The sequence below is a fragment of the Papio anubis genome, chromosome 17 (assembly GCF_008728515.1).
Source record: "Papio anubis isolate 15944 chromosome 17, Panubis1.0, whole genome shotgun sequence".
In the NCBI taxonomy this organism is placed as follows: Eukaryota; Metazoa; Chordata; class Mammalia; order Primates; family Cercopithecidae; genus Papio; species Papio anubis.
In genome coordinates, this window is record NC_044992.1 from 73,030,526 (window position 1) to 73,046,975 (window position 16,450).

At 60.3% G+C, this 16,450-nt stretch overlaps 1 protein-coding gene across 2 annotated transcripts; it reads right to left on the reverse strand.

The window, feature by feature from the left end:
• Positions 1-1,384: 1,384 nt before the first annotated feature.
• ACTG1 (actin gamma 1) lies at positions 1,385-4,285 on the reverse strand. 2 transcript variants are annotated; one of them, XM_003913558.4, is made up of 6 exons: positions 4,152-4,285; positions 3,649-3,777; positions 3,320-3,559; positions 2,608-3,046; positions 2,346-2,527; positions 1,385-2,253 (listed from the first exon to the last, which is right to left on the reverse strand). In XM_003913558.4, the coding sequence occupies exons 2-6, from the start codon at positions 3,769-3,771 to the stop codon at positions 2,110-2,112; spliced, it is 1,128 nt and encodes a 375-aa protein (XP_003913607.1). In that variant the 5' UTR covers positions 3,772-3,777; positions 4,152-4,285; the 3' UTR covers positions 1,385-2,109. The 2 variants fall into 2 exon arrangements, with proteins under 2 accessions (XP_003913607.1, XP_009189719.1); XM_009191455.4 differs by having other exon boundaries at positions 1,388-2,253; positions 4,033-4,217.
• Between the last annotated feature and the right edge of the window lie 12,165 nt (positions 4,286-16,450).

Consider the following 16,450-nt stretch of genomic DNA (forward strand, 5'->3'; position numbering starts at 1 on the left):
TTACTTATATAAATGGAGCTGTGAAACACAGCTCACTCTGTTCATAACCTTCATTCAACAGTGTTACTGAGACCCAGCTTCAGCGCGTCACTGCCGCAGGTGCACATCTGCCACGTCACTTACCCATCGCCCTCACAAGCAGCTTGCATGTCGTGGTCCCTGCGGTTCCTCTAGGGTGTATGCCCAGGACCGGGGCTTGGGAGCTGTAGGATGTACTCATCCTCTCATTTTGGCTGGAAACCTGCACTGGGCACTCCAGAAGAGCTGTAGCTTCCAACGCCTGGAGAGCGCGTGGCTGTCCCTGGTCCCTGTGCCCTGGCCAATGCTCACAACTACCCATCTCCTGGTTTCTGCTCATCTGATATAAACTGGCATCTGTTTTAACGTGCATTTGCTGATGCCCAGTGTCCATGAGCATCTCTTAGTTTGTCCTGTAAGTGCAATGCTTCACAGGACAAAGAGAATTTCTATTTTTTGCAGGTATTAGTCGCTGAGAAGTCATGCTGTGATGTGAGGTCACAGAACCAAGCAGGGTGGGAGCCTGGAGCTGGGGAAACTTGTAATTTGTCATGCTTGCCTCCGCCTCCATCCCCACCCAGCTTGAGAGCCTCCTCTCCCCCAACCCCGTATCGGAGGGGGAGCTAGGAAGCACCACTAACTCTGCCTGGGTAAAATCTACCTCCCAACAGCAGAAATAATCCCTTGACCCGACTTAACATGAAATAGTTTTGGAAGAAAATTTTTCAATTGGTAATCTCCCTTCCCTGACCCAACCTCCAAATGACTATTCTGCAGCTGTAAGCAGTATAGAGGAGCTATGCATTGAACTCCCAATCCCATGTACAGAGGATCACCCCTGGCAATGCGGGGAGAAAAGCTGGAAGTACAAAGGGAACTCGCAGAGCCACTTACACCAGGTGTGGCAGATACTGAGTTCCAGGATTCAGTTATTAGCCAACTCCATGACTGCTGCACTCTTGACACAAAATGAAACTCTCATATCCCATGTCCACCTGAGGGCTGGGGGGAAACTGCTAGGAAGGCCCCTGCTAATTCAGATGGTTCTTAGTTTTATGCCAAATATTTACCCAAAATGTCACCAAGTTATCTAGTTTTTCCCAAAAATGGGAAAAGCCATCTCAGGACTTCCTTCCCAGCCTTACGATGCTGCCTCAGTAATTTCCAACACCCAAACTCACTAGGGCCGCTTTGTTCTTGCACTTTCGGTTTAGAAGAAACCTAATTGTTCAAATTATTGTAAGCCATTTTCTCATCAGTTCATGAAGCCAAGATAAGGAGCACCTTCCCCCCCACCAGACCACCCAATCTTTCCAGGTCTGTCTTTCCCAGCCCACTTGCTACTTCCCCAAACAGGAACCAGTCATCTGTTACGGCAGCACTTTTATTTTTCCTTACACAATGACGTGTTGCTGGGGCCTAATGTTCTCACATAACAGTAGAAAACCAAAATTTGTTGTCATCTCTTTAAAGAATTGAGAATTGCGTACAAAAAAACCTTACATAAATTAAAAGGATGAATACATTTACAGGTGTAAATGCAAACCGCTTCCAACTCAAGGCAAGTAACAGCCCACGGTGTTCTGGCAGAAAACGTCAGCTAAGAAAACTGGGTCCTATGGCTTGGACTTTCCAACCCTGACAGACTGGCAGGGCAGAAACTGGTTCAGGAGCCCTTGCCAGCCTCTAGAGAAATCCCAGAACACTCAAGCCCTGACACATTAATACCCTGCACAGATCAGAAGACTGCTGGCCACGCAGACTCACCAAGCCACAGACTTGTCTTCCACAAGCACGTTCTTACCTCAGCCACGAAGTGACCAAGCCACATGTACTAAAGGTTGAACTCAAAGATATGTACAGGGTATTAAACAAATACCAAGGGGAACAGTTAACTTGAATACACAGTCAAAATCAGCAACAAGTTCTACAATCCAGTGCTGATATCAGATACAAGCTTCAAGGACAATTTCTTTTCGAAGGCTTATTCCAGTTTCGTGAGGCTAGCATGAGGTGTATGCATTTGCCAAGGGCAAATTTATACTTCTGAATTAACCCATGCAGCAAATGCTACGCATCTGCTCAGTCCATTTAGAAGCATTTGCGATGGACGATGGAGGGGCCCGACTCGTCGTACTCCTGCTTGCTAATCCACATCTGCTGGAAGGTGGACAGTGAGGCCAAGATGGAGCCACCGATCCACACTGAGTACTTGCGCTCTGGGGGTGCGATGATCTGCAAAGACAGCCAGGCATGGCTTCAGCTCACACAGCACCCCCAGTCAGGCCTCCAGAGCCAGGCAGAAGGCCACCAACCCCTCAACTCACCTTGATCTTCATGGTGCTGGGTGCCAGGGCGGTGATCTCCTTCTGCATCCTGTCGGCAATGCCTGGATACATGGTGGTGCCGCCAGACAGCACCGTGTTGGCATACAGGTCTTTGCGGATGTCCACGTCACACTTCATGATGGAGTTGAAGGTGGTCTCGTGGATGCCACAAGATTCCATGCCTAGGGGACAAAGCCCTCCCTTAGTGGTGCTGACTTGCCCAGGATGAAAAGAGGAGAAAACTTTAGCTCACAACACCTACCCAGGAAAGAGGGCTGGAACAGCGCCTCCGGACACCGGAACCGCTCATTGCCGATGGTGATGACCTGGCCATCAGGCAGCTCGTAGCTCTTCTCCAGGGAAGAGGACGATGCGGCGGTGGCCATCTCCTGCTCGAAGTCCAGGGCGACGTAGCACAGCTTCTCCTTGATGTCGCGCACAATTTCCCGCTCGGCCGTGGTGGTGAAGCTGTAGCCACGCTCGGTGAGGATCTTCATGAGGTAGTCAGTCAGGTCCCGGCCAGCCAGGTCCAGACGCAGGATAGCGTGGGGGAGGGCGTAGCCCTCGTAGATGGGCACCGTGTGAGTGACCCCGTCGCCAGAGTCCATGACAATGCCAGTGGTGCGCCCAGAGGCGTAGAGGGACAGCACGGCCTGGATGGCCACGTACATGGCCGGGGTGTTGAAGGTCTCAAACATAATCTGAGGAGGAACAAGGGGCGGCTTAATCAAGGACACAGACCCACGGCCACCCCATGCTCACACGCCACAACATGCCGCATGCCAGTGTGATGTGTGAAGAAAAGAAAAGAACGCAGGCAGAAACCAAATGAGAAACCTGGAGACTTCAGGGAGGAAATGCCGGGAGAGGAACAGAGCCTGGAACAGCGAAAGAAACACTTAAATGTCAGAAATCAAGCTGGGCAGAAAATGACAAGGGAAACAACGGGAGCGCGGGCGTCAGCCGAGCCTCACCTGAGTCATCTTCTCTCTGTTGGCCTTAGGGTTCAGAGGGGCCTCGGTCAGCAGCACCGGGTGCTCCTCTGGGGCCACGCGCAGCTCATTGTAGAAAGTATGGTGCCAGATTTTCTCCATGTCGTCCCAGTTGGTGACAATACCATGCTCAATAGGGTACTTCAGGGTCAAGATGCCGCGCTTGCTCTGGGCCTCGTCACCCACGTAGGAGTCCTTCTGGCCCATGCCCACCATCACGCCCTGCAGGGATTGACCCGTCAGCCTCGTCGGCGGCACCGAGCCCACCCCGCAACGCAGAACCCAGGAGCCCCGCGGTGCCCTCCACTCACCTGGTGTCGGGGGCGCCCGACGATGGAGGGAAACACGGCTCGGGGTGCATCGTCCCCAGCAAAGCCAGCTTTGCACATGCCGGAGCCATTGTCAATGACGAGCGCGGCGATCTCTTCTTCCATTGCGACCTGCCCAGGAAAAGACGGACTCAGGCGGGCGCCTCTCGAAGACAAACCCCACAGCCCACTAATGTTCCTCCGCGGAGAAGAATCAGCTCTGCCCCAACCCCGGAGACACAAGCCTCCAAGACCGCAACCACCTAAAACCGGCGGCCGGGACTTTTACGTAACGTCCGCGGCTCGGGACTCTGCACTGCGGCCGGGCCCCGCCCTGGACCCCCGGCACCCGCCCAGCGCCAGTCCGCCCGGCCCGGCCCGGCCCACCCCGCCTTTTGTTCCCGGTGAAGGCGCGGCGAGGCCTCCGCAGCTGAAAGCAAGGCCAGCCGGAGTCGAGAGGCGCAGGCCTGAGACGTCCAGCTCAGGCCCCGGGGCGGGGCGCTTACCGGCGGAGGGCTAGGACAGTTGAGCGGCAGAAGAACAAGGTGCGCGAGCTGGCGGCGGCGACTGAGACCGTTCGCGGCCTCCCCCGCCGCTATTTAAGCGGAAGCGGCGCGCCCGCGCGGCCCGGCGGCGCGCGCGGCCCCAGAACATGTCCATATATGGAGATCTTTCCGAAAGCCGGGCGCCTATTGGCCCGCCCGGCAGGGACACGTGGGGCCCCGGCCCCAGCCCGCACCGCCTCCCAACGGCCCCGCCCGCGCCACCCCCGCGCGCTCGCGACCCTACGCGGGCCGGCCATCGGGCGGGGCTGGGTCGGGGCGCCCTCCGGGGGTCGCCGGGAGGACCGAAGGGCTGACGGGCCCGGCCCCGCCCCGGGACTGTCGCGCCGTGGGGAGGGCGCGGCTGCGCCCCGAAACTGCCTGGCCGGGGCGGGGCCGCGCCGGAGCTGGGTTGGGTCCCCGAGGCCTGGGCCACGGTGCGGGGCTTTGCTCCCTGGGACGTCCCTGCGGCCTGTCCCCTCGGGCTCCACGAGGAGCCCGGGCGCCAGTGCCGGGCTGGGGAAGGGGCGCGGCGGGGGTCCCCGACACTCTGCATCCCTGGGCGCGGGGGAGCCCTCACTTCGCCCTGGTCCCCGAGCGCAGCCACCACTATGCAGGTTCTTCCACGCGGCGCCCTGCCCCGGGTCTACGTTGTTTTGGAGACCGAGACCCCTTTCTGCCTGACTCATCCCTGCCCCTCAAATCACAGGCCCGATTGTCCGCAGGCGCGCGCTACGGGTTAGGGCCACCCCGCCCCCTTGTGTGTTGAGGAAGTGGTGTGGAGCGAGGCCTTTGTTTCATTGTGGTCACCTGTAGACATCATAGGGAAACTGAGGTAGACAACGGGAACCCTGACTTTCTTGAAGGTCGGCTCCGCACTCTCGGGCGGTCGGGGGGATCCCCTCGTCTTTTTACGATGCTAGTTAAGGGCAGGGGTCAGGGCTGCGTGGGTTTAGGCACTGGCTGGTTCGGGGCGCTCACTGCTTGCCCGGAGCGGCGCCGGTGCTTTGGTTACACACCCCGAGAGGCGCCCGGCACTACAGCTTCCTTGCGCACCGCTGGAATTTTTAGGGTTGGAGCGCCGGCCGCGGAGGGGTGGCAGTCAGGCCGCGCAGTGAGGCGACGGACTCGCCCGAGGTCGCGGGGCGTTCAGCTTGACTCGACAGGCTGGGGGACGGGGCCAGGGTCCCCACGCGGAGTCCCGAGCCCTGCAAGGTTAGCTCGCGACCCCGTGTTTGGGAGTGAGAACAGCGAGTCAGGCACGGCGGCCGGCCCAGCTCACCTGCGGGCTGCAGTCACCCCGGACGCCGAGCCCCGTGCCTAAAGTCCCCGTGCCCCAGGCCTCCCGGGGGTACTGAGCTCTCCAGGCCCAGACTCTCCGGGGACCCGGGCAAGGATGTCAGGTGTGTTCCCTCCCGTGGCGAAGCCGGGGCTGGGCCTCCAACAAACCCACACGGAGTCGCGTCCCTGGTCAGAACCACACAGCCTGCTCGATCCCCGGGTGGGGACTTCCACTTGGGGGGGCGGTCCCAAGATGCGACGTGCCCCACCGTGGGACACGGGGCGGGTGGGCAATAGCTTGCCCCTCCCGGCCTCCGGCCTCCTCCGAAGCTCCTTTGTCTGGGAAGTGCGGGGAGGCGCCGGCCCCGGGCGCGAGTCCCGGTCCCCCACCCTTCTACCCCACTTTGCGGACCCGAGGCGGCCAGGGTCATGGGGGCGGGGCTGGCGCCTCGAGACCCCGGGGTTCCCCGCCACCCCCAGGGCCTGAGCCGCAGGGAGGGGTGGGGGGGGGCGGGGAGCGACTTCCTCCTCTGCGGCCGCGTCACGCGGCGGGGGTCAAGGTGCGGCCCAGGTGTGCGGCGGGGGGCGGCGGCGCGGCCATATTTGGCGATTTCGGCGCCGCCGGAGCCCCGCCCGCCGCCGCCGGGAAGCCCGGCCCGGGGCAGCGCCGTCCCCGCCCGCCGCCGGCCCTGAGTCACGGCGGGCGGGGGGCGGAAGTAACGGACGGGGGGCGCCCGCCCGGCGCTCCTGGCCTTATTTAGTCAAGGAGGCCGCCGATTGGCGCGCGGGACAAAGGGGCGGCGGCGGGGCAGCCCCGGGGCGCTGGAGTGGCCGGGCGCCTCCGAGGGGTTGGGGCGGGAGCCGGGCGTGGGGGGCCTCGGAGCCTGGGGAGTCCCGGGGCCGAGGGCGGCGGGGGATGCGGGGCTGCCTGCCCCTGGGAAGCGGGCGGGCAGCCGGAGCGGGCAGGGCGAGGCCTGGAGCCCACGGGGCGCAGGGGGCCGGACCGCGCGCTGTGATTTTTCTGTTTTGCAGCGGGGCCTCGCCCAAGGTCGCGCCAGGGCCGTCCTGGGCTATGCTCTGGGAAGCCGGTGGCGCAGGGTGGCCACCACCACCCTTCTGGAACCAGTGCCGGAGAGGGCCGGGCAGCTGGGCCTGGGGAGGGGACCGCATGGATGGAACTGGGGGGAGCTGGGCGGCCGCCGAGCCGGGAGAGTCAGCAGCTGCACTTCCGCTAGAGGTGGGTGTGTCCTTTGCATTTCCGGAAGGGAGACTTGGGGCTCAGAGAAGCGATGTGATTGTTCTTTGCTAGTCCAGTGCTGGCTTTGGTGGTTTTTATTATGAACTTGTTGTGTCTTATTTGTTTCGGCCCATTTATTGGATACGACAACAGTGGCCCAGGGAGGTGTGGCAGAGCTGAAACTTAATCCAGGGCCTGCGCCCCCCACGGCTTGCACTGCCCCACCTCTAGGTCCTTGCTCTGTTCCTTCCTCTGCACCAGCTCAGCCCCTGGACTGTGGGTCACCTCCACACCTGTTGACAGGGCCCCCCAGTCCCCACCGCCATTTTATTTTATTTATTTTTTTTTGAGACGGAGTCTCGCTCTGTCGCCCAGGCTGGAGTGCAGTGGCCGGCTCACTGCAAGCTCCGCCTCCCGGGTTTACGCCATTCTCCTGCCTCAGCCTCCCAAGTAGCTAGGACTACAGGCGCTCGCCACCACGCCCGGCTAATTTTTTGTATTTTTAGTAGAGACGGGGTTTCACCGTGTTAGCCAGGATGGTCTCGATCTCCTGACGTCGTGATCCGCCCGTCTCGACCTCCCAAAGTGCTGGGATTACAGGCTTGAGCCACCGCGCCCGGCCATTTTATTTTATTTTTGAGACAGTCTGACTCTGTCGCCCAGGCTGGAGTGCAGTGGCGTGATCTTGGCTACCTGCAACCTCTGTCTCCGGATTCAAGCGATTCTCGGGCCTTAGCCTCCCCAATAGCTGAGCCTACAGGCATGCACCACCACGCCTGGCTAATTTTTGCATTTTTGGTGGAGACAGGGTTTCAAGTGATCCACTCGCCTAGGCTTTCCAAAGTGGTGGGATGACAGGCGTGAGCCACCTTGCCCAGCCTGGAATGTGTCATCTTCTCCCACTAAATGAAACGATGGACCCTGAACAGAAAAAGGAACAGTGGTGGAAGAACTAGCAAAACCCAAAGCCTCGAGTTTGGTCGTATTAAGGTTAATCTCTCAGTTATGCCAGTTGTTCTATGACCCTGTAAGATGCCAGGTTAGGGGACACTGGGAGTAGAGCATTGGGGAACCTTCCTACTGTCTTTGCAACTTTTCTGTAAGTCTAAAGTTATCCCATAATAAAAAGCTAACTTGAATCCAAGGCAAGCAAAGCTTACCTACTCTCAGCCCGCCTCCCTGTTCTCCCGCACTGTTTTGGATAGATCAAGTACAAGATGATGGCCCTGTTTCCTGAAGCTCTTTCCAGGGCCTGGCTGGCTCCCTCGGGCAGGCCTGGAGTGGGCTCTGCCTCTTCAGGAACAGTGGTCCCAAGGCTGGTCCCGGTGGGTAAGGCTGGTTTCCTGCAGCTCGGCCTGGCTGCCTCTGAGTTTTGGCTCAAGGAACAAGCCCAGGGTCCCACGCTTCCGTCTCCTGGCTGGTGCCCAGCTTGGGGCTTGGTTCTCCTGCCCCACTGCGCAGACTGAAGCCCGGAAGGCTCAGCTGGCCGTCCCCCCGCCCCCACCCCTGCAGAGTCACTGGACACTCAGGCCTAGAGTCCCTCAACCCTACCCCCCTGCCCCACCCCACCCCCGCTGCTCCAGGCCTTCTGGAGACAGGATTCCCACTGCAGTTTACCTGAGGCTCCCCATCCCCGCTGTGCAGCAGGAACCAAGGAGGCCCCTGGAAGAGCCCTGAGCTGGGAGCTGGACACCAGGTTCGGGGCCTGGCTCAGCCTTGTGCCTGCCATGTGACCTCTCTACCCCATTTCCTGTCAAAAAAAGAGGAGAGGGGTCAGCGATGTGAGATGTGTGGCCCATCAGGGGCTCTGAGGCTGCTTGCCCTCCTGTGTGGACAAGAAGTCTGGGGACAGGAGGCCGTCAGGCGGCCCAGCAAACCCCCCAGGCTTCTTGCCTGATGCCCAGGGGTGCAGTTTTTGGTGATGAGTAAAGACGTGCTCAGCGCCTCCGTGTGTCAAGTGTGAGACCTGAGACGGGGCACCCGCTCCTCCCTCTGTTCCTAAGGGCATAGCCCCAGGCCCCGCTGTGACCCTCCGCTGGGCCCAAGAAGAAGGGCTCCTTTCCCCAGGCCTCAGTCCCCTCTGGCCTCCTGGAGCCGCATGGAGTGGGGAGGGTCTGCTCTCCACCTGGCCATTGTGGGCCCCACCCCAGGAGCTCCTGCCCCCTCAGCCTGAAGTTTGTGTTTCCCCTCAGGGTGGTTCCTAGCTGCGGTCACAGATGGCAGGGGAGGAGCCAGAAGCGGAGATGAAACCAAGGAGCCCCCACCCTCTTCACAGGGCTAAAGCCAGAAACCCCCTCCCAGGCCACAGCCTGCCTCATGTGGCCATGCCTGCTCCCTGGCAGTGCGCATCCTGCCACCCTTCCCACCCCAGGGCCTGAGCTTCCACAATCAATCCCCATGTCCCAAATCCCTGCTGCTCCCAAGGCTACCTGCTGCCTGGGGGTAGACTCTAAGCCTCTTCCCCTGGTGCTGGAGGCCCACAGATTGGGCACTGCCTGTCCCTCCACTCCTTCAGCGCCCTGACCACCGCCTAGCTGTTCCTCTGCCCCCAAAGCTCTCCCACTGGCTGCCTCCTCCTGGCAGGCCCCCATGCCACCCACAACCTCTCATCAACTCCCACTGATTATGAGCTTGTTTCGCCCACCGTCTGCCCTAGGCATTAGTTCTCGGGGCACAGCATCCTTGTACCTCCACAGTGAAGCTGGTGCCCCCGTACCTGGCATAGCACCCGCCCCGCAGCTCCTTGTGCAGGAAGCCCAAGTAGGGGTGAAATAGAGAGGGAGGGGGTGAGGAAGGCCAGGCCCATTGGGAGCTGTCTCCTTATCTCAAAAACGTGGAAGGGGCTGTGACTCTAGCGCTGGGAGGGAGGGGGTCGTTTTTGCTGACTCTCCCCACGGAGCCTCCCCTGCCACCTAGCTGGTCAGCTCCTCCAGCTCTCCCCGCGGCAGCAGGCCAGGGAGCGGCTGTCTTGACCAGGGTGCGCGGGGCACCGAGGTGGGGGAATCGTGTTTAACCCGTCCAGCACCTCCTGCTCTGGCCTGCAGCTCGCCCGAAGAGCTCTGCACAGCGACTAGGTCAGGGCCTCGCCAGGTGTCCCCACTCGCGGGACGGCTGGCGCCACGCGGAAGGGGGGAAAGCGGGTCAGGGCGGGACAAGGGCAAGAGGCCACTGCTGTGGGCGCTCTGTCCCAAGGGCTGCCTTTGGTATGCGGAGAATGGAGGGTGCCGGGGGTCAAGCCCAGACTCTGGTCAGGGTATCTGAGCCTTAATCGTGTCCTCCTTCCCCAGCGCGCCGCGGGGGCGGGCACAGCAGGGCGGGTGTGGCTGGGGGGCCGGCACTGCGTGGCCGCCCTGCCCGTCCCAGCCCGGGAAGCTGGGACTTGAGTGGGTCTGCGTTCGGGCAAGGTGAACCTCGGGCTGTCCCTCAGGCCGGGCCCAGGGCTGCATGCCCTAACTTGGTGTGGGGTCGCGGCGGTCCAGCCCGGCTGCACGTCGTCGCGCGCCCCTTGCAGCGCCCGGCCCGCCAGTTGCTGCGTCCCCTCCCCACACAGTCGGCCTTTCCTGACCCCCAGGTGCTCGCAGGGCGTGGGTCTGGGCCTCAGCTCCGCGCACTCCCCCGGGGACGCGGCACCGGGGCTTCGGGTGGGCTCAGGACCCGCACTCAGCACGCACCTCCCCTGCCGAGCACTGTCTGGCAGCGGGGACGCACCCCCAGGACCACGAGCTCGGAGGCCCGGGGCCGGGAGATGGCGCCCGTGGAGTGGGCCCCGCGGGAAGGCCGGGAATGGCGGGCCGGTGTTGTTCCCCCGTGGGCCGCCAGGTGGGTCCCGCTATCGCCGCGAGGCCGCACCTGCCGCGCTGCCGGAGCGCGCGCTTGCCTAGAGCGCCAGGAGGGACCCCCGCTCCTCCCTCCGGCCACTGGGCGGGGCCGGCCGCTGAGTCACCGCCGCACACCCGACGGTGACGGAGGCAGGGCTGCCCGGGGAGCGGCCGGTGACCTCAGCCAGGGCTGACGCGGAAAGGTGGGATGGGGTCACCCAGGGCAGTGGATGAGGAGGTGGCCCGAGCCTCCACTCACTGCCCACCCCAGATGTCCGAGGTCCCGCCTGTGACCAGGGACAGAGGGCCCCAACACGAGGACCCTGGCCCCGGGTGCGGGCGTTGATCCGGTGCTCTGCTCCCCCAGCAGATGGCCCCTGCTAACCCCCACTTCCCAGAAAAGGAAAGGGAGGGGCTGAGAGGCTGGTTGGAGGCCACACAGCAGAAAAAGGTGGCTCCTTCCAGGGCTGGAGCGGTGGGACTCAGCTCTCACTACACACACCTGCTGGGGACAGGCTTCTCCTGCTTTCCCAGGACTGGGCCAGGCCTTGGCAGGGACCTCCCCAGAGCTGTGCCCCAAGGGGGCTGGGCTGGCTTCAGGAAAGTAAGAGGGGGCACTGCCTGATAGGGGATGTCCAGTGCCTCACCAGGGCAGTCACACTTCCTCCTGGAGCCGTGGGGACACAGGAAGGCCTGCGGGAGGGGCGGGGGGAGAAGACAGACGCAGGAGGTGACCCTGAAGGTGGAGAGGCCCGAGCTGGGGTCACATCATGACTAGGGAAGGATAGCGGTTGGCCCAACCCATGTGTCCACTTGGTCTGTGGGAGGGAATCACGCTAGGGAGCCCCCTATGCCTGGCCCCCACCCACACACAGCTTGGGCTCTCTTGAAGGTTAACTGTGTCCAGCACCTTGGCAGGCCCCATTTCCTCCAGTCCTTAGGACAAGGCATCCTTTGGGGGCATCACCGAGCTGGGGGTGGGAAGGTGAGCCCCCGAGTCAGTGTTGAGTCAGTGTTGAGTTTGCATATCGGCAAGTGCCTTGAGCTCACACCCCTGGAACTGGCAGTTTGGTGAGGGATGGAATTTCAGGTTGAGAACTGGCCTGGGATTTTGAAGGCTTAGCCCCTGTCTCTTGCTGGCACTGCTGCTGCTGAGAAATGAATGTCACTGGATTCCTGATCCAGAGTCCAGGTTTTGTGTTTCTCTAAGAGCCTTCAGGCTTTTTCTTGCTGATCTAAAATTGCTTAATATCCCTGGTGATGCTTTTGCATTCATTGTCTTGGCTACTTCCTAGGCCCTGTTCTTGGTAATTTTCTTGTATTATTTCTTTTACAATTTCTTTGTTTTGTTTTCTGTTCTTCTGTTTTGGGATTTCTGTTAATTGGGCAGTATACCTTCTGGATTTATTCTCTAATATTCCAGTTTTTTCTTCTGTCTCTGTTTTTAAACTTTCTGGGATATTTCCTTGACTTCTAACCCTTCAGTGGAATTTTTCATTTTATTTATTATGGTTTTTAACCTTTTGATTTTTTTTTTTTTTTGAGACGGAGTTTTGCTCTTGTTGCCCAGGCTGGAGTGCAATGGCGCGATCTCAGCTCACTGCAACCTCCACCTCCCAGGTTCAAGCGATTCTTCTGCCTCAGCCTCTCTAGTAGCTGGGATTACAAGCATGTGCCACCACGCCCAGCTAATTTTTGTATTTTTAATAGAGACGAGGTTTCTCCATGTTGGTCAGGCTGGTCTCGAACTCCGGACCTCAGGTGATCTGCCTGCCTTGGCCTCCCAAAGTGCTGGGATTACAGGCGTGAGCTACCGCGCCTGGTTGGTTTGTTTGTTTGAGACAAGGTCTTACTCTGTCATCCAGGCTGGAGTGCATTGGCACTGTCTCAGCTCACTGTAACCTTGACCTCCCAGGCTCAAGCGATCTTCCCAGAGACATAGATTTTTGCCATGTTATCCAAGCTGGCCTTGAACTCCTGGGCTCAAGCAGTTCACCTGCCTTGGCCTCCCAAAGTGCTGGGATTACAAGTGTGAGCCACCGCACCCAGCCTTTGTTTTGAAATTTCGAACTTAACTAGTTTTAAACATCTTGACACATTTGCTGATCATTCTCCTTCTATTTCTGAACCCTTTGGAAGCAGGTTTCAGGCACGATGCCCTTACTATTTCAGTGTGTGTTTGCTAAGAACAGGGATGTTTTCTTCTGTGAGCTGGGTGACACCACGATGGTGGCCACGTGCAGAGCCCTTCTCACTGTAGAGTGATAAATGGTCCATTTCCGTTTGGTCCCAGAAGTCAGAGGTAGAGTTAATTCCTTGCCTTTCTCCAGCACGGTTCCCGGCACACAGTAGGTACTCCCTGAGTGCCTGTAATGGTGGGTTCTTGCACGACTGGACTTGCAGGTGGATGTGGCATTACACGTGAGCAGGGCATATGCGGGCCTGTGTGTAGATGCAGATGGACAGGGACTGGGCAAAGGCTGCCACCTGCAGAGCTGTGGGCTCGTCCACGCCAGGTGTCCACGTCCGTGGTGTGCACCTGTGTGTAAGTCCAGCTGGGCTGTAAAGAGCCATCTCTTTTCTGAAAGTTGATCTGTTGGTCACTCTAAGCCCCAAGCAGCCAGGGGCTCATGGGGTCTTCATGAACACCCCTCCTGACCCCCACATGTGCAAAGGTCCTGGGGCTCAGGGGTCACAGGCTCCATCGCCCCAGTGGTTGTGGGGCATCTGGGCTTGTCAAGACACCTTTGCTTCTGCCCTCAGGGTCCCTTTGGGGACTTTTGTCCTTGCTGGGGTCCGGAGTTTTCTGGCAAGGCCTAGGGTCCCCTGCCAGGTGCTCTTCCTCCCCTCCCCTTCCAGGCACAGCCCCCCACCAGCACCTTATGATTTCACAGAAGACAAAAGCCAGGAGACTGCGTGGGCTGTCCGCCCTGACAGTTCCAAGGGGAGGCTCCAGAGCAGCCAGCCGTGAACCCCAACTACAATTCAGGAAGCTGGCTGCGGGGAGGGGGAGGGAGGGGGGGATTCTCTCCGAGCAGGCAGGCAGCCACGCTGGAGAGCCCCTCCCCAAGCTCTTCATTCCAGCCCTGCCCTGCCCCCTGCCTTGCCGATGGAGCCTGTCACCCTAAACCCGGCCTCAGTAAACCAACCCAGGCCAGAGAAAGAGAAGTGCGGCCCCCTTGCCCGTGTAAGTGGAACTGCAGCAGAGCCGATAGCTCAGCCATGAAAAAATCATGAGGTCGCCAGGCTGCAGGTCTGTTCTCAGGAACAACACCCGGGGCTGGGCCCCTGGGACTTGGTGCTGGGCCGGCAGTGAGGACATCAAGGCACGGTGTGCCCAACAGGGTGGCCCTCACCTGGCTGCAGGGCCAAGGGGACAACAGAGCCTGGGCAGGGGCTTGGCACGGGGACGAGGAGGAGGGTGGAGTACCTGGGAATCACTGGAGACAGGGATGCCAACAGGAGTGGCAGCAGTCAGGGCCTGGCACTGAGGCAGGGGCTTCTCCGATGCCTGCAGGGAGGGCTGCAGGTGCTGCTGGCCAGTGAAAGGCATGGTCCGCAGCCGCGGGGCTGCCCCAGGGCTCCATGTCCCAGTTTCCAGGGCTCCAGGCCAGCAGGGTGAGGAGCGACCTCTCCCCCAGCTGCACACAGGCAGGCCTGTGCCAGCTCACACCACCAGCACCAGCACTGCAGGGCACCCAGCCTGGAGCACGTGCCCGGTCACCATGGCAGCAGACAGCGTGCCAGCAGGAGCCCAGGCTGGGCTCTAGCATCCAGGATCAGTGGTCTAGGCATGGCGGGGGGAGGGGCTGGGGTCCTTCCCCTTGTAGCACCAGAGGGGCCAACTGGGTGAGAGGGAGGGGAAGGGGGACCCTGCGGCACCAGGACTGCCCGTCCACCAGCACCTCAGAAAGGGAACGATTTCCTGAGGGCTCTCAGGAAACCTGAGGGCGGACACCAGGGGCCGGTGGTGGCGCATGGCTTCCTGGTCCTGCCCTAGCTGGCCTCGCACTGAGAGGGATGGAGGCTGAGGCTCGGGCCTCAGGGGAGGCTGTCGGGGGATTCTGATGGCTGAGGCACTCCTTGTCATCTGGGCTCAGGCGAGGCCAGGAAGGCTGTCACAGCTGGCTGCTCCCTGGACCAGGGGATTGGGGGTACTGCTACTCCGAACAGCCTCTCAGTGCCCACCAGGACAAGGCACCCCCTCCTAGGTGCAGACCTCAGCTTTGGCCTCACTGGGCGTGGGCTTCCACCCACCAGCGTCTGAGGTGGGTGAGGGTGGGGTGTGGAGCTCTCCCCACAGTGCAGCCTGCACAGGTCAGGGTGGCAGGTGCGTGTGTACCCCCTGTGAGTGGTTGCATGGCACCTCTGGAGGTGTGACCACAGGGCTTGGTGGGGGTCAGTGGGAGGGGTGCTCCCTGTTGCCTGAGAACGCTGCGGGGGGCTAGAGCGCTCCAGCCCACCACACGCTCTTTTGAGTTGCGTATGTCTGGAGTATGAGTGGGACCCTGGAAACAGCCTCCCTTGGGCAGTGTACAACCTGGGCTCCCTGCTGGGCAGCCCTGAGTGGGCTCTCAGGCTGGGATCCAGGATGACACTCCCAGGGTCCAGAGCTGGCCCAGCAGCTGGCCCTGCTGGCAACCTTTGCCCACCCTCGTCCATGAGCACCTTCACACACACGCACACCACACTCGTACACATGCATGACGCTGCACCCATTGGCAGAGGCTCAGTCCATCACACAAGAACCTGGCCCTGTGCTGGGGTCCCAGCTACTCAGGAGGTCAAGGTGGGAGGATTGCCTGAGCCGAGGAGGTCGGGCTGCCATTGGCCAAGATAGCACCACTGCACTCCAGCCTGGGTGACAGAACAAAACCCTGTCTCTAAAATAAAAAAGAACCAGACGGCCAGGCACGGTGGCTCACGCCTGTAATCCCAGCACTTTGGGAAGCCGAGGCAGGTGGATCACCTGAGGTCAGGTGTTCAAGATGAGCCTAGCCAACATGGTGAAACCCCATCTCTACTAAAAATACAAAAATTAGCCGGGCATGGTGGCACACACCTGTAATCCCAGCTACTCAGAGGCTGAGGCAGGAGAATCGCTTGAACCCAGGAGGCAGAGGTTGCAGTGAGCCGAGATCACGCCACTGCACTCCAGCCTGGGTGACAGAGCAAGACTCCCTCTCAAAAAAAAAAAAAAAAAAAAAAAAAAAGGCTGTGCCCAGTGGTTCATGGCTGTAATCCCAGCACTTTGGGAGGCTGAGGAGGCCAGATTATGAGGTCAGGAGTTCGAGACCAGTCTGGCCAACATAATGAAACCCCGTCTCTACTAAAAAATACAAAATATTAGCCGGGTATGGTGGTGGGCGCCTGTAATCCCAGCAACTCGGGAGGCCGAGGCAGGAGAATCGCATGAACCAGGGAGACAGAGGTTACAGTGAACCAAGATTGCACCGTTACACTCCAGCCTGGGTGACAGTGTGAGACTCCGTCTGAAAAAATAATAAAGAACCAGACTCCCCACATCCAACAATCTCAGGCACTTATTAAGTACCTGCTGTGTGCCAGAAACCTTGCTGGGGATCCAGAGGAAACAGTGCTAGCAGGTGGCTGGGCAAGAGTCTGGGGTCCTGAGGTGGAGGCAGGAGGGACTGGAATCCTTGCAACGGTGTCCCTCCAAGGAAGCCCGGCCCAGGCACCCACGCTTTAGTCGCCCTCCCCTGGGGCCTGAGAGTCCCCCTGAGCTCACACACCTGGGTCAGTTCCAGGCAGCCCCACCCAAGGTGGAGCTGTGAGGCCCCAGAACTGAGAGGCCGCCATCATTCCTGGCTCTGCCACTGAGAGGCTGCCCAGAGCCAGGCCCACTTAGCACCTGGCGGCCAGGCGTCCTCCCGCTGGGCACCCGATGCCTAAGCACCCTGCCAGCC